Here is an 18466-nt window from a genome sequence, read left to right on the forward strand (position 1 = left end):
GCCCGGTCGGCTCCGTCACTAACGGAGGCGGGGCCGGCACCGCCAAAGTTACCGTGCTGCCGAGGAAGCACTGGGAATCGGCGTCTAAGGCAGCACTGCGCTTTCTCGTGCACACAGCCAGGGCAGGCACCACGCTGTTTTAGCGGGGCGCTGCTAGCAGGGCAGGGCGCATTTTGCCCTGTAAAAATCGGGCAGGGCGCAGCGCCCCGCTAAAACAGCCTAGCGGGAACACTAGGATCTGATGCGGTCCTTTTGACTTGTGATGGATCTGTTGTAACTGTTTCCCCGCCAGGAGGGGGTTTCAGTCGGCGGTCGGACATGAATGCAGGTCATCATCTGATGTGCACAGGACTGCTCATCAGATGGGATTTCAAAGGCATGCGATTTGGGCCGATTTTATCGGATTGATCCGTCTGAATTGGGTGAACTTGGCTCAGATAACATAACGTTAGGGTGCCTTTAGCATTATCCTCACGATAAATCGCGTAAGGTTAGGGTGCCTTTAGCATGCCCTCACGATAGACTGAGAAACTGCTTTAAAAAAATAAAGATTTAGAATTAAATTTACAAAGTGTCAGATTTTGTGTTGTCTGGTTGTAAAACTGCAATAGTATTGTATGCAAACCAGATGTGTTCAATACAACTGCAGCTGGAGATCCAATGGGTGAAAAATAAGATCGGTACTTATGTAGTATCTGGGCTGCCGATTTTGTGATTGTATGCCTTACCTTAAGGCATACAATCAGATGCGATGCGATTCGATGCGATTTTGCATAGGATTCAATGTTAAAAAGGTCCTGTTCATTTCCCCACTATCCAAGTGGGCATAGAGTTGATTTTATATAGCGTGGCGAGCGCAGCGAGCCCGAAGCGTGGCGAGCCCCGCGAGGGGACGCATATTTCTTAAAAAGTATTCTGTGTCCCCTCCCGGGGCTCGCTACGCTCGCCACGCTTCGGGCTCGGTGGCTCGCTACGCTCGCCACAGGTTTATATCCATCTCCATGCCCACTTGGATAGTGGGGAAAGGAAAAGGACCCCTTTTTCCCATTGAATTCTATGTTAAAATGGACTCAGACCATTTTAACATTGAATCCTATGGAAAAATCTTGACCATCGCATCGCATACGATTTGGTCGCATGCAATGCGATGCGATCCGATTTCTAAATCGGACGCCCAGATACTACAGAAGTACCATAAGATCTTATGAAAAGATTCAATAACGGGTTTAAAAAAATAAAAATAGGGATAGTTGAGCATTTCTGGACTTTTCAGCTTTATGCTATTGCTGTTCAATTACAAACTTTTTGTTTTTGCACCATGTAAGGCAGGGGTGGCCAAACCTGTGCTCAAGATCTACCAACAGTTCCTGTTTTTCAGGCAACCTTGGATCTATAGTAGGAATGAATGCAGCAGGTTTGAAAATGTGACAGTTAGTAATGACTACAGCTGTGCACCAGCTAGGTGATTTGGGGAATGTAACAGTTAGTAATAACTACAGCTGTGCACCAGCTAGGTAACCTGGAAAATGTGGACCGTTGGTAGATCTCAAGGACCGGTTTGGTAGAAATGATTCCACTAAATGAGTCTTCTCAATGCCAACCACCAAGTGCCACCACCCCACCCTACCGCTAATTTGCTGTGGATTTGTTTCATCATGTACACGTAAGTTACTCTTTTTTGCTGAGTCGATACACTAGAAGATGAAGGTCTGCTGAATAACCCTATCGATAGGGAAATGAAAGCTACTTCAATAAACTTTACATGCCCGGGTTTCAACATTTAAAATAAGGATTGTCAAAATACCTGCAAGCATTGACAGTCAAAATACTGACATGTTTAAAATGCTGTCCACATAGGTTAACATGGATGCCGTGTAGGCTCGCCATACTTCAGGCATAGTATTAAAATCTGACTCTATGCCCACTTGGATTGGAAAGTAAGAACACATCTGTTTTCAAAGAAAAAAAAAAATCATAATAAACTAATGTCGACATTTTGAATGTCAGAATCAGCTTTATAGGCCAGGTATACTAGGAATTTGGTTTGGATTGCTGTGCAACAGCCAGGGTGGGAAAATGTAAAAAGTTATGGTAGACCTACCTTTGTTAACTTCCTTTCCTTGAAGTCAATGGGAACCACAGGGGCCATCAGGGTTGTAGGTGGATCCAGGAGGTCCAAGGCACCAATCAGCGAAGCTTCTTGTAAGTTTCCCAGAATGCCCAGGCCCTCTCCCCTATAACCCCGCCTCCAGGCTCATGCAGCTCAGTTTTGGTACCAAGCCATAAGCAGGAAGCGGAGAAAAGAAGAGGACAGAAAGAACACATGCCCAAGTACTCATACATACATACATACATACCACGGTACATTGGTCTTGTCCAATGTACCGTGGTATGTATGTGTGAGTACTTGGGCATGTGTTCTTTCTGTCCTCTTCTTTTCTCCGCTTCCTGCTTATGGCTTGGTACCAAAACTGAGCTGCATGAGCCTGGAGGCGGGGTTATAGGGGAGAGGGCCTGGGCATTCTGGGAAACTTACAAGAAGCTTCGCTGATTGGTGCCTTGGACCTCCTGGATCCACCTACAACCCCGATGGCCCCTGTGGTTCCCATTGACTTCAAGGAAAGGAAGTTAACAAAGGTAGGTCTACCATAACTTTTTACATTTTCCCACCCTGGCTGTTGCACAGCAATCCAAACCAAATTCCTAGTATACCTGGCCTATAAAGCTGATTCTGGCATTCAAAATGTCGACATTAGTTTATTATGATTTTTTTTTTCCTTTGAAAACAGATGTGTTCTTTCTTTCCAATCCAAGTGGGCATAGAGTTAGATTTTAATACGGTACTCTTTACCTAGAACGGCGACCATCGCATGCACTAAAAAACGGGTGCGATGCGATGGCCGCGATTTCCCATAGGGATCAATGTTAAAAGTAATAGTAATGTTAATAGTAATGTTAAAAGTAATAGTAATGTTAATAGTAATGTTAAAAGTAATAGTCCCCCTGAAGGCCATTTAAGACTTCAGGGGGACTATTAGGGCTCTGTGGCCCATTTAACATTGATCCCTATGGGAAAATCACGGGCATCGCGTCACACCGTTTTTTTAGTGCATGCGATTTTTTACCCCCGATGACCGCGATGGACATCGTGAGCGCCGTTCTAGGTAAAGAGTACCTTTAATACTATGCCTGAAGTATGGCGCGCCTACACGGCATCCATGTTAACCTATGTGGACAGCATTTTAAACATGTCAGTATTTTGACCATCCTTATTTTAAATGTTGAAACCCGGGCATGTAAAGTTTATTGAAGTAGCTTTCATTTCCCTATCGATAGGGTTATTCAGCAGACCTTCATCTTCTAGTGCACGGGTGTCAAACAAGGCTCGCGGGCTAAATCCGGCCCGCCAGATCTCGTCATGTGGCCCACGCAAGGAGATAGCACGCAGGGGCAGTGTGTCTAATACAGGAGTGCTGCGGGCTGCGTCCACGTCCGCGGCCGCCTTACCTGTTCCTCCACTGTTGGCGGCCATGTTCCTGTAGGCACATATGTATGCGGCTACAGAATCATGGCCGCCGGCCTCCACGGCTACGTGGAGGAGGGCCCAGCCGCCTGTTCCCTCTGATGCCCGGCAGTGACAGACACTGGGTGGGGATGTCATGACGATGACCCCGCCCACCCATGCGTCTGTAGAGAAGTAGGAGCAGGCAGGGAAGCTGGACCGGGAGTCGGGGACAGTGGCCGCAGCAAGCAGTGAAGAAAAGCTGGAAGCCGCAGCAGCTACAGGACAGACGGAGAAATAGTAAGTGAGGATGAGGATCACACTCACAATAAAAAAAATATATATATCTGCTGTTTCCTGAGGTGTCCCCGTGTATAATAATAATAATGCCATGACACCACAGGCTGCTCCTCCTGTATAATCATTTATGTGTCATGGCATTACTTTTATTATATTATACAGGGGGAGCAGTCTGTGGTGTCATGGCATTATTATACAGGGGGAGCAGCCTGTGGTGTCATGGCATTCATTTTATATTATACAGGGGGAGCAGCCTGTGGTGTCATGGCATTATAATTATACAGGGGGACCTACAGATACAACTGGCCCTTTGAGGGTGACCAAACCGCTGATGTGGCCCCCGATGAATTTGAGTTTGACACCCCTGTTCTAGTGCATCTTCGTCTCCAACCCACAAGTACCCAACAGGTCGTTTATCGACCCAGCAAAAAAGAGTAACTTACGTGTACATGATGAAACAAATCCACAGCAAATTAGCGGTAGGGTGGGGTGGTGGCACTTGGTGGTTGGCATTGAGAAGACTCATTTAGTAGAATAATTTCTAGCACAGGGGTGGCCAAACCGGTCCTTGAGATCTACCAACGGTCCACGTTTTCCAGGTAACCTAGCTGGTGCACAGCTGTAGTACTAACTCACATTCCCCAGATCACCTAGCTGGTGCACAGGTGTAGTCATTACTAACTGTCACATTCCCCAGATCACCTAGCTGGTGCACAGCTGTAGTACTAACTGTCACATTCCCCAGATCACCTAGCTGGTGCAGAGGTGTAGTCATTACTAACTGTCACATTCCCCAGATTACCTAGCTGGTGCACAGCTGTAGTCATTACTAACTGTCACATTTTCAAACCTGCTGTAGTCATTCCTACTATAGATCCACAGGTTGTCTGGAAAACATGCACCGTTGGTAGATCTTGAGGACAAGTTTGGCCACCCCTGTTCTAGCAGATATGGACAGCAGCCACCTCAAGGAAGCTTCAACATCCTCCGAATTACATATCCACTGGTCCATCTATTACAATTCCTAATTATGGAGATATTTAGCAACGTGTTCTACTACGGTCGTTCTTTTGAACATGGTTGAGGACATTCATAACATCAGAGTAAAATGATGTGGGATCTTCCAGATATCCCCCTGACTCTGCTAGATGGGCATTCAAGATCATCCAACCTAAGGAGCTGGTCCTGGATCTCCTCAGCCGCTGCAAGGCATAAAAATCTAGTAACAAACGTGTCCAGCGTTGGTCTCATCATGCAGGAAATCAGTGGTTTCAATGTGTTAAGAGACTGAGACAGAATTTCTTACGTCTGAGTCTTACAATCCACCCACAAGTACCTTATAGGCTGGTACCATGCGGCACAGACGCAACTGTGACTTATCTCTTATAACGCAGACATAGCCGAGACAGAACGTGCACTTTCCATAAAAGAGGGGTCTCTAGGACCAGTGTTTTGTTGTGGCAAGGGATCCTCCACCCCAGGAAGAAATTAGCAACAGACATGCGGACAGATTTTGGTAGTAAAGCAGAAAGGTGGCATTACCATATTGCACTGAAAAAGGGGAAGATATCTATATATTTCTCGTGAAGCTGGATCCAAATATGTATAACTGCAAACTATCCTCATATTAGCAGGACAGCCATGTTTTTCTGAGACTGTCCTGTTGTCAGACCCGTGGGCCAGTGTCCCACAGGCATATGGGGGGGGGATTTGAGTAAAGGCTGAGGACGATCCAGCAGCTCCTGGTGCACATGGCAAATCTTTAGGATGACTACAGAGGGTGGGGGGTGGGGTAAAAGTATGACCATATATGGCCCAGGTGGCTATCCTCAAAATACACATCCACCCGGCCCTTTGATGTACGTTTGGCTATTGTGCTGAGCCACTTTGTATCCTGTTTCCCCTCACATCTTTATTGTTTTATGTTCGTACTTACAAGACCATTGGTAACCCTTGACCTTTAAACCGTTTTTGTGTCCAAAGTTTTCATCTTTGATTTGGAGATTTGCCACCGTTTATGTGCATGTTTTATGCCACCCCCCATGTTACTGTATATACATTATTTGCAGTATTTGGTTCCCAACTGTTTATTTTTTATGGCCCAGAGATGGACGGCTTGTCTGTACTGTACGTCTATCGGTCTCTTTACCCACTATGGCGGTATTCAATCCCAGCCGCTATGTCCGCCTGGAGAAATAGCGTCCTTCGCCTATTCAATGCTGCCATTTCCAACAGCATTTATTATGCAGTTGTAACCATGTATTTCTTTATTCTTATATATTTTTTTTCTACTATTTAATGCTCATTTTATTTTATGAAAAACAAAAAACAAATAATACTCAAATTTAAAAAAAAAAAAAAAAAAAAAAAAAAAAAAGCTTCGTAAAGGTGATAACAAAGATTTCACTCATTGTAAAATCTGCCCCTACATGTTAAAAATCCCAAACGCTTCGATACTGACCCATTCGTTGGCAGAATGCGAAATTATCCTAATTAATTGTGTAGACACGTTGGTTAGAAAACACAACATAGGCCGATTAGTCAGAAGGTTTAATTTTATAATATTTTTTTTTTTAAAGAGCGAGTACATTGGAAAATGATAAGCAGTATTAAACAAATAAATAAATCACCACGTTCTCTTAACGGTCAGTGATACACGTGAAAAAAAAGACATTTTCAATTAAGTGAAATTAATTTAAACACAAAGGATATTGAAAAATCCTTAAAAAGTGTACGAGGCCAAGTCACAGTGGGGGCGGCCATGCTGTGGGAGAGACATTCGTTCTATCGCAGCCTCACGCCCTTGTGGTGTCAGTACTCCTTGTGAAGCTGAATATAGTTTTAGCTAAAGGACCGCCTCTCTCTGCAGGGTCACACGAATAATCTAAACAAATAAACCAAAATGCTATTTTCTGCAGGGTTTTTATTTTAAATTTCTTGTTGTTAAAAAAAAAAAACATTGTGAGCCTTTTCTCTACGCCCCCTTAAGAGTTTAGATGCATTTTTATGCACTGGATATTGATTTATTAAAAAAAAAAAACTCTGACCAGTACAGTGTGTGTCTTATGGACATGACCAGCAAAAAAAAAAGTAGAATAGTATAAAAATAAAATAAAAAAACAAACAAACAAAAAAAACACAGTAAAAAATAAATGCTACAAGGAGCTTATCAGACGGGACCAACACACGCACACAGCGGACGACCCAACACGGAAACAACCAAAGAAATCAGCAAAACAGACATTCACATTGCGTCTTACTTCCAAGCCCCCATTAATATACAAATGAATCACTGGGGCTTCTTGTCAGGTGGCCTGCATATATTCTACAAAAGGGACGAGACAAGGAGTTTATGCATTAAAAAAAAAAAAGTGGATGGAAACTGATCAAACTTCGATTCCCTTACACATAAAAATGATTAAATAAATTAGACGTATACAAGAAAAAAAAAAAGGAGTACATTTTTTCACGTAGAGAACAAAGCTCTTCTAAGTTACTAGTTATTCTCACACACTTTTAGGCTGGATAATGCAGACACAAATATACCAAGTTAGTTCGTAGTCCACATAATCACATCATGACATTCATTGAAATATTTTCCCAAACTGCGTACTTACATTGGAGCACGCACTGTTCACTTTTGTTCGCTCAGAGCTTGCAATAAAAAGTTGGTATAACAAAAAAAATTTTTTATCTCATTATAAAGCACAGTTGTTCTACAACAGCCCCTGTTTTTGTAGTTACAAAGTCTCCCAACCAGACGGCTGTGCGATGTAAGCAAGCATACGCCAGCGGAGGAAGGGTTAAGAGAGGCACTTTAGACTAGCTGGTATTTCTTTGTTTTTGTTTTTTTTATTAACCCCTTTCCTACTGCAGGTACCAGCAACCGGTTTGTCAGCCTTCACATTTAGTATTACGGGCTTGTCTTTTTGTTTTTGTCCTGTGCATGTTCGCTCCTGAACACTAGGTGGTAGTGTTGTCTAACGAAACCACTGCAGATCAGGTAGGCACTTTGGCAGTGAAATTTCGGTGTTCCTCAAAAGGCAGTGCCAACGTGCGCTGCTATGACATGAGAATCGGCTTCTGTCGCACCTCCAAAATATCTGCAGGAAAGAGACAGATGGAAATAGGATTAATGAGGATGATTTTCTGGGCAGGGCGGTATGGAGTGGAAACACCTATGCACACAAAGAGGCAGGAGAGCTGCATGCAAATGGGGCTTACACACCAAGCCGGCTTGTGTATGCCACCGGCCAACCAGGATCACTGTACAGTAGTAAGGAGAAACCTGCGCTCAACATTGTATAAACAGATGCACACGGTCAGCAGCAGCAGTACTTTCGAAGGCTGTCTCATTTAACCCCTTCAGTGGTGGGTTTTCCTGGGGCTGGTTTGATCTGCTTGACATGGAGATTCGTCAGATAGCCCATCCACTACAAGGATCTACGTGTTGTGTATTCTGACACTGTTCTGCATTTCGCGGATATAACGCATGGTTATTTAGGTTACGGTCGCCTTGACGGCAGCTTCAGTTAGTCTGTACCATTCTCCTAAGACTTATATTAATGACCAGACATTTTGCCCACAGAAAGGCCACCCAGGAGGCGGTTTTCTTATTTGTATTACACATCATTCTCTGTAAAACTCTAGATTGTGCAGTGCATGAAAATCTAAAGAGATCTCAGAGACACACAAACCACCCTGTATGACGCTCAAGGGGTTTATTTATAGAAAGAGACTCTAGGTAAATAACCCCCCCCCCCCCCTTATTCCAAGATCAGGCTTTTTGGTACTTGTATACCTTCACGGCTCCCATCGCATGCCATATGTAGTGGCATGCGATGCAATGCAATTTTACCGTTTTTTTATGCATTTGTGATAAAAAAAATAATCGCATGGTATGCGATGGCATGCGATTTTGATCACAAATGCATCCAAATGCATTTAAATTAGTAGGAAACATGTTAAATGCACCCCAAATGTCATTTTTCACACTGTACCACCTCCACTATCAATGCCAACTCGAAGCGTGGCAAGCGCAGCGAGCCCGCGAGGGGCGGCGGTACGCGTCCTACGACCTTTTCATACCCCCCCTATCCACGTCGGCGTGGAGTTGATAGAAAGTGTGGCGAGCGCAGTGAGCCACCGAGCCCGAAGCGTTCCCCGCAAGGGGACGCGGATACCTTCACAGGTATCCGTGTCCCCTCGCGGGCTTCACAGGTATCCGTGTCCGCTCGCCACACTTTCTATTCTCAACTCCACGCCGACGTGGATAGTGGGGGTATGAAAAGGTCGTAGAACGCGTACCACTGCGCTCGCCACGCTTCGGGTTGGCGTTCATAGTGGGGGTGGTACAGTAACAAATGCCCTTTGGGGTGCATTTAACATGATTTTATCACATGTCCATGATTTTTGGGAAAAATGGCATCGCATCACATCGCATGCGATGCTTCCCTGTACGATGCCCATCGTGGGAGCCGTGATACTACACAAGTACCGGCTTTTTTCCCCAGTCTAGAGTTTGGTCTGAACAACAAATGAACCTCTTGACCATGTCTGCATAGTTACACGCACAGAGTTGCTGCACACGTCCGGCTGATTAGATATTTGCAATAAAGAGCAGGTATACCTAGTGACCACTCTATCGGCTTTACCTGACAAGATGCGCTGTAGTGGCAGAGTGACGTAGGTCAGATGTGCATAGAGTAAGAAGTTCTCGTCAGTCCTGTTCAGTTTCAGCCACGATCCCACCAGAGACCTCCCCGTTCCGGAGAGGGAGCGCGATCTCATGTTGGTTGCATTATGCATATCTGCAGAGAGAATCACAAGTCGTCTATATGAAAGATCACACACCATCCGTCTACAAGGAGGCTAGTACAGTACTAGAGACAAGGACCTAAAGGCGGAGCTACTACAAAGGATTCCGCCCACCTCCCCCATCGTCACTGTCTCGGAAGAACTCTTCACTGTCATTGGCCGAGTGAGACTTCTTCATCTCCGCTATTCGGTTCCTGGGCACTTTCCTCTTCAGAGAGGGCGAGAAGAAGGACGGGCGGTTGTTGCGCTCTGGGGTGGGAGGCGTACTAAACGACGTAACCTGGAAAGGAAGAAAATACCCATATGTAAAGAAATGAATACATCTATTTTACTGTTGGGTTGTGTATATTCACGCTGGCTACACCTAGAATAGTCTTTATTCAATTGAAATCTGCATCTTATCACATTCACAAGTATGCTGTATAAAAGCTAAGAAAACTAAAGGCATAAATTATAGTAAGTACACAAAACCACACATACGTAACCTTCTCTTACTACATATCATAAAGTGGTGGCTACAGGGGTGGATGCCCGTCAGCACTCAAATATGCACTAATAGTGATTGGTGCACGCTTTGATACATCTCCCCCAAAGTGTAGTCACCTGACCATTCCTGACTTATAGCACGTGATGCAGAGGTTCTACCCCATCAGCAGCAGGACCGGTCCTGTTGCAGTCACCTGAGCCGCAGCTACAGGCGCACACCGCAGAATGTCACACTAACCCGCTCATGCAGAGGTGACCCGGGGTTGGAGTCCTCCTCTGTACCGTACGGAGACGTGTCGCCGGTGGACACCCTGCTCACAGCCATCTCAGCATGACCTTTCCCTTGTGGTCCCTTCATCCGCACAAACTCCATGTTGTTATACTTGTAGAGGCCGAAGGACATCTTCTGCGCCATCTTGGCAGCCACGCTGACCTGCGCAACATACGCGAGAACAAAGTGGATTCAGTACGGTTACCCTTGGATATATAGCCAGGAAACGGAACTACAATTTACTTAAGAGCTGGCAATCTGGAACTCAGATCAGTCCCAGATACAGAACCAAAATATATCTCTAGTGTCTGAGAGATACAATTGCCTATTAATTACAAATTAAAAAAGTATTTTACCAACATTGGCAATTCCCAGAGTTAACGACAGGATGAACCAAGCTGTACCAATCACAAGCACAATACTTACTCGGTTGTCGTACACTTTCTTCAGAGCTTCATACCGGATGGAGCCCTGAAAAATGACTCCTTGGAACGTGTTGGTTTTGTCGCTGGCTACAAGCTCAACGCAAACCATCTCCCCTTCCCCCACGGTCATGTCGCTGAACACCTAAACATGGAAGAATTTACAGAGTGTTAGATTATATTCACAATGTTAACATTTAACTCCCTTTCCCTCACACCAAATACTGGCGCACAAGAAAATGAGCTTAGATTTCGTGCCCTATTAAGCGGTAATGTGCGCAGTCAGATAGCACAGTGATACCCAGCAGCACTCGCTTCCCCCCAAAGAGACCACAGTTATTACCTCTTCAAAGTTGTCGATCATGAAGAAGATATTGGGGTAACTGATCTTCGACTCCTCCCCTTTGCTGTCCATCGGGTGTTTGCTCGGAGAGGCGAATACTTGCTGAAACAGTAGGAGACATATCCAGTGAGACAAGCGCACACATTCCCACCAGGCAATCCTGAACACATGGCAGGCACACCACGGGCTCTGCAGGACGTTGGTATCTGACATAAGTGGGAGCTGCCCCAGCGGTATCCTCAACAGGACATCATAAATATACCAGCCCCTAGTTCTACCGGGAACACACTATGCAATATATTGTCCCATAATGCATCTGTGCACAGCTGTTGTGAACACCAGATGCAGAACAATAAAGAAATGATAATGCGCCAGCCAATCAGACACTGGAAATGACAGTTAGGGGCTGACTGGCTGCTGCGTTATCACCTTACACTATCACTTCAGCAGGCTTAATACATCTGCCCTTCAATTATAGAAACCTAAAATTCCAGGACATTAGAGAATTACTGGATACTATAACATAATGTAGATAATGCATACAAAAAGTATACAAAGGGATATTCGCATAAACAAGGCTGCAGACAACATACAAAAGCCAAAACAATTAAAAGTAAAAACAAAAATGCTAAAACGTAGACAGAAGGCATCTCACTTCCTGCAAATAAAATGTACAAATCGTGCGACAGGCGTGGATGGGGGCTTATTCGGTCCACACGGAAGCCCAGATTACCTATATTGCCTTACGCACAAAGGACGGCAATCGTGTGTGACCTTAGAATGGAGAAGCTGGCAGAGGGCCATTGTCATGTTTGTACGCTACGGCTGATGTTCACGCACCTGGAGCGTTGATCAGCAGACTGTGCTTGTTCAGTAATCGCAATGCGCATGTGACCAGTTACCGCTGCAATCTCGCTCACATGAAGATTGACAAAGTTGCCCTCTGGAGATGTTAGCGGGAGCGGTTGCAGAAAATCCGGGGTGTCATTGCAGTTCTGTAGCCTAGAGACTGGGACTCGCTATAACGTGTGCGTACAAACACGATCATGGAGTCCCCAAGTGCATAAATATATTCTGGTTCCTGGACATCACCTGGTAGAAAATACTTCTTCCTCCTTACTCACCTGGGATTTCTTCTTATGGATGTGAATGTCGCCCGCTTCGGAGCGGGTACACACTGCGCACGTCACCATGTAATCCAGCTACACAGGGAAGAAAAAAAAATGGGGTCAGTTCCATGAGTGGTGGTGACCACCAGAGAAGAGGCTTCATTCCCGTCCTCCTATCCAACACCACCAGGGTACATTTTTGCCATTGTCCTAATGTAAGGTGCAGGAGCCGGCATGCAAGGGGTAAGGTGCAGGAGCCGGCATGCAAGGGGTAAGGTGCAGGAGCCGGCATGCAAGGGGTAAGGTGCAGGAGCCGGCATGTAAGGGGTAAGGTGCGGGAGCCGGCATGCAAGGGGTAAGGTGCAGGAGCCGGCATGTAAGGGGTAAGGTGCGGGAGCCGGCATGCAAGGGGTAAGGTGCAGGAGCCGGCATGCAAGGGGTAAGGTGCAGGAGCCGGCATGCAAGGGGTAAGGTGCAGGAGCCGGCATGCAAGGGGTAAGGTGCAGGAGCCAGCATGCAAGGGGTAAGGTGCAGGAGCCAGCATGCAAGGGGTAAGGTGCAGGAGATGGCAAGACTGACAACAGATTATCTTCCTGCAGATAAGGTGGCCATACATCAGAAAGATATTGTACCCAATCATACAATCTCAACTGATTGTAAGATGGATTGTATGCAGATTGTGTGCACATCTTATGTACATAATCATACAATCAATCAGCAGATGGATTGTATGACTGATTGTAAGATGGATTGTATGCAGATTGTGTGCACATCTTGTGTACACAATCATGCAGTAGATGGATTGTATGATTGATTGTATGATCGATTGTGTGTAGATTGTGTGTCCAAAAACCACCAAGGACTGCCGGGGATTTCAAGGGAAATTGTACACAATCATGAGCGCAATCGATCTTAAGATCGATCTTTCTGATGTATGGCCAGCTATAGATCTCAGGTTGCAGGACAGCGCCATCTATTGGCCAACAAAGCAGAAGTTGGACAAACCAGTTATGCAGAATTGCAAAATCTATTTTGCCAGTTGAACTAATAGTCTGTTGATCTATGCACCCTGAACCTTGGAGTCTGCTGGAGCACAAGAGAATCCTGGGAAACACTTAAATAGGTGACCCAAAAGTAAGAGCGATTATCCCGTAGCGTAGGATCACAGAGCAGAGGCGCCTTGCCCTGGCTGATGGCTTACCATAGGTTTGCAAATATATGTAACTGAAACCTCTGCCTTGCTGTAATCATGTAGGATGTAAGACGCTTTTGCTTCTTGTAGTCTAGATTACCTCCTCGCTAACATGCACCTGTAGTGGCCAAATTGATTTAAACAAGTATCATACTGTGAACAGGAGTCAGCTGAGTGCCAAGATATTGCAAGTGGTTGGACCCAGCTAAATAAAGTGAGGGTCCCAGGGGACCAAAACAGGTGCTGGACAGTGTAATCCCTGCCCTAACTTGGGGCGAAGAAAGGTTTAACCTTTTCACTGCTAAGAAGGCTGACATGGGGTGCTGGTACGGTATTACACTCTGCACAGGACAATCTTATCCATCCTCTTTTACAAAGTCAGAGACGCGCTGATCATGTGACTTTTACCTGCGCATTTTTTACGAAATCGCCAGTATTACAGTTCTGTATTTTCACCATAAGGATTCAATCAAGAACCCAGGAAGTCTAAAAAGCCTCTTTTTCTATTGTTGATATTATACAAATAGGGCCTTATTCTAGTTCACTGTTTCTGACAAAATCCTTCTTAGATGGACAAAAGCATGTGCACTGCGGGTGGGGCAGATGTAACTTGTGCAGAGAGAATTAGATTTGGGTGGGGTTTTTCTTCAAAGTGAGATCTATATTGCAGTGTAAATATAAAGCAGTCAGTATTTTCCCTGCACAGAAACAAAATAACTGACCAAATCTAATTCTCTCTGCACATTTTACATCTGCCCCCCTGCAGTGCACATGGTATTGTCCATCTAAGAAGGATTTTGTCAGAAACAGTGAACTAGAATAAGGCCCTTAGTCTGTAGGGACAGCAACCGAAACCTCACTTCTCTATTCATAGACCGCTCCGACACAGAGAACTGAAAGCGATTTCCTAAACCACCAACGGAATTTACCGGGTTTTTTTTTTCTTTTTTAATTTAGCTAAAATCTTGGGTAAACAGAGAGGGGCAAAGTTTTATGCTATTGGTCAGTCTGGCGTTAGCTTGAACTTTCATAGTCCTGGTGTCTGGGGCCCCAAAAATGATGGCCACATTTATTTCTCCTCAACAGTACGTATGCTTAGATGTGCGGGGTCATCTCTCTCAACACAAGGAGCGGTTATGGGTAAACATTCGCTCACACCGGAGTGGTCAGTGATGGGAACCTCCGGACTTTGTAGACCGTGGCTCATACACAAGAATCCTCAGGATACCTATAAGTGGGCTTCCCCCATATTGGTCTCATCCCAACCAACAGGCGGTTACTGACCTTCTGTAAGATGAGGTTCAGGTAGACGCTCTCCTCCCAGTCGATGTCCGGGTCCCCGAGGCCGGGAAGCTTCTTAGAATCCTTACGATAGACCTCAACCTCTACCTGCTGAAGCCATGAGAAGCACAAAGCCGGATTAGACAGGCGAATAATCACAGAACATAATCTACATCACTATATTATATGTAGAAAGATAATAAAACACAGTATACTGCTAGACAGTGGTGGCAGTCATAGGCTGGAAACAAGGCGGCATGCAATTCTGCTATACCTCCGACGGGTATGGGTCACCGGTTGACCCTATTTAGGTTGACAAGCATTGGTTCAACCACTGAAGGTCGACAGGGCTTAAAGTAAACATGGCTGAGGTCAACAATGGGAATGTCCACATGAGTTTTCCACAGTTTTTTTGTCCAGAATGTCGACATCGTCTAAGTTTACCACATCCCCTCGCATGGCTTGCTGCGCTTGCACACTATTATATTCTCCCGCCACACCGTAGCGGAAGAGGTAGGGTATGAAATATGGCCTGTCGGCACCTGGCGGCCCAAAAAAAATAAAAACCGTGTAAAACTCATGTTGACCCTTTTGACAGTTGACCTTCCTACTATTAACGGAATGCTTACTTCGACCTTTCAACCCTGCCGAACTTAGCCATGTCGACCCAATGCATGTCCTAGTGACTGTATCCCCCTCCGACAGCTTGACCCGGTGGAGCCGGAGCTGGGGACACTGTAGAAGTGTTGTCAGCCCCAACCTGCCCATGCAGCACAGGGGTTAAACACTACATTCTGGAGATGGGAAACATCGTCAATGCAAGGGGGGGGGGGGGGGGGCTTTAAATCACTCATCAGGCGGGAAGGTGGCACCTGCCGGTTTCAGTAGCGACTTATTATAGTCCGGTGAGCAGCCGTACAATATATTTTGGGTATTTTTTCCCCTCCTGAACACAACGCCCGTCTATGTCCGCATCTCTGAGAAGATATTTCAGGTTCTTACTAAAAGCAAAGCAATCTGGAAGAAACCTCTTAACGCCTAAATAGCTACAAACAAAACAAGATAATCCATCAGCTAAACCTGTCACATCTGTTTAAGCACTCCATTTACCGGGATTCACAACATCGAGGCGGCAAAAGCGGGGGCAGGGAGATTGCTCAAATCAAAGCATTAAATGCCATAACCAGCTTACACTTAATCGGAGAGCGATAATTGATTCCATAAAAAATCTAGGGTGTGCCTTCTGCTGCAAAGTACAGCCGCGTGTATGTGTATAGCAGGGGTACTCCACAGGCGGCCCTCCGGGGGGGGTGGAACTACACATCCCAGCATGCCCTGCCACCGTTTCGCTAATATGGCATGATGAAACGGCGGACAGGGATTGCTGGGATTTGGAGTTCGACAACAGCTGGAGGGATGCGCGTTGAGTAGTCTGTGTGTCCTGTATGCATGAAATCTGTATCAGCCATTGTAGGAGTCTATAAATAGCAAGAATTCCCCAATTGTGAAGCAGGGATCACTAACAGCACTGGGTTGCTATGGTAACTATTGTTGTACCAAGCCCTAGAAATTCTCTTTGCTGCTGCTCAGCCTCATCTTTTCATATCAAAATATCATTGTCCGGCCTCCGTCCGTGCACTTGGGAGGCACGCCGTCTTGATTTGTGCGGATTGTCCCGCTGCGCCAATTTCGATCCAAAGTAATAGCCGAGTACTACAGAGATGATTTGGGGAGGGTGTGCTAAGGCTGCTTATAGCTTTGAAAGCACTATGAGTGGCTCAGGGGTGTGGTCACACTCGCCGAGACATGGACACTCCCCTCTATGCCATTTTGTCACGCCCCCTTTCATGACATGTCCTTATTTAGAATTTCACTATGTTGGGCTTTATATTTAGGGACATATGGGCAGATGTATTAAGCCTTAACAAGAGATAAATGCAAGGGTGATAAGGAGAGATAAACGTCCAGCCAATCAGCTCCTTACTGACTTTTTTCAAACACAGCCTGTAACATGGCAGTTAGCAGGTGATTGGCTGGACGTTTATCTCTCCTTATCACCCTCGCGTTTATCTCTTGTTAAGGCTTAACACATCTGGCCCATATTTTCTAGAGATCACTCGTTACTAATCTTTACTTGAGTTCCAGCCAATTAGCTCCCAACTGTCATGAAAACTTATACAGGTGGATTGGTTGGAGCACCACTGAAGATTAGTAAGTAGGTGGTGGAGAACATGGTCTTGTATCTCACCAGCAGTTTTTCTAGCCAATGCTGTATTAGGTTTTCTTTCACAGCATAAACCTTTATTTTGGGAGGCGAGTTGTGCTCGTTACCCGCAACTGGGGAGGAAATCCATTTGTCGCCCCTACACCGATTGTGTGTCTGATATTTGAAAGCTGCATCTAGTCGCACCATTGTTTTATCTACTACACAAAAGTTCACAAACCATTACCAAAAAAAATGGGGTACTCTTTACCTAGAAGGGCGCCCATCTCGCGATGCCCGCGATTTCCCATAGGGAACAATGTTAAATGTCCCAATTGACCCGATTTTCCTGTTCAATGTCTCAATTGACCCGATTTTTCCATAGGAAACAATGTTAAATGGGCCACAGAGGCCAAATAGGCATCCTGAAGTGTGAAATGGCCCCCACAATTGTTAACACCACCCCACGATCAACGTCAACCCGAAGCGTGGCGAGCACAGCGAGCCCGCATGGGGCGGCGGTACGCGTCCTACGACCTTTTCATACCCCCACTATCCACGTCGGCGTGGAGTTGAGAATAGAAAGTGTGGCGAGCACAGCGAGCCACCGAGCCCGAAGCGTGGCGAGCGCAGCGAGCCCAGCGAGGCTTCACAGCTGTCCGCTGCGCTCGCCACGCTTCGGGCTCGCCACACTTTCTATTCTCAACTCCACGCCGACGTGGATAGTGGGGGTATGAAAAGGTCATAGGACGCGTACCGCTGCGCTCGCCACGCTTCGGGTTCACGTTGATCGTGGGGTGGCGTTAACAATTGTGGGGGCCATTTCACACTTCAGGGTGCCTATTTGGCCTCTGTGGACCATTTAACATTGTTTCCTATGGAAAAATCGGGTCAATTGAGACATTGAACAGGAAAATCGGGTCAATAGGGACATTTAACAGTGTTCCCTATGGGAAATCGCGGGCATTGCGTCGGTCGCATCGCACCCGATTTTTTAGTGCATTCAATGCCCGAGATGGCCCCGATTTTTTACTAATGATGCCCACAATCAAAATCGTGGGCGCCCTTCTAGGTAAAGAGTACCAAAAATGGTAATGTCAGACCATTTTGTTAAGTTATCTTGCCGGAATCTGCAAACCCAGAATACAAACCATTACCTGTCAATATTATAAGTCAGATGAACAGATATATAGTCCAGCACTGCTCATCTTTTCTTTAGTACCACTAACATTAGCATTGCTTCGTTCCTTGTACAATGCACGTCAAAATGTATGGCCGTTTGCCTATCTTGTTAAGCGTGTGCAGATTTAGACTCATCGATTGCTCAAAGATTTGCCCCCTTACTTCGATCACAGCCTCCAAAATGCTCGTTTCCTGGACTTCCCTGCCAGTGGCGGCTGCAGAGGTGGGGATGCAGCACAGTTCAAAATTCAAATCAGGGAGCCGCACCACTTGCCAGTGAGCCTGGCCGGCAGAGGCGTAGCGAGGGCGGTGCCGGCGGAGCACACTCTCCGGGCGCAGGATGATTGCATGGCGCCGG

General features: G+C 45.9%; 1 protein-coding gene across 2 annotated transcripts in view; it reads right to left on the reverse strand.

Moving 5' to 3' along the window:
- Window positions 1-6335: 6335 nt before the first annotated feature.
- The window catches only part of KIAA0930 (KIAA0930 ortholog), a 36580-nt gene continuing 24449 nt past the window's right edge, over window positions 6336-18466 (reverse strand). For both annotated transcript variants that reach the window (XM_083181285.1, XM_083181286.1), the window contains exons 3-10: window positions 14727-14834; window positions 12266-12343; window positions 11142-11243; window positions 10803-10943; window positions 10344-10538; window positions 9734-9899; window positions 9457-9612; window positions 6336-7905 (exon numbers count right to left, since the gene is read on the reverse strand). In XM_083181285.1, the coding sequence (XP_083037411.1) occupies window positions 7865-7905; window positions 9457-9612; window positions 9734-9899; window positions 10344-10538; window positions 10803-10943; window positions 11142-11243; window positions 12266-12343; window positions 14727-14834 (987 nt within the window). In that variant the 3' untranslated portion in view covers window positions 6336-7864. The remainder of the gene's footprint in view (window positions 7906-9456; window positions 9613-9733; window positions 9900-10343; window positions 10539-10802; window positions 10944-11141; window positions 11244-12265; window positions 12344-14726; window positions 14835-18466) is intronic.

Source organism: Crinia signifera, chromosome 4, assembly GCF_055691185.1.
Source record: "Crinia signifera chromosome 4, ASM5569118v1, whole genome shotgun sequence".
Lineage (NCBI taxonomy): Eukaryota > Metazoa > Chordata > Amphibia > Anura > Myobatrachidae > Crinia > Crinia signifera.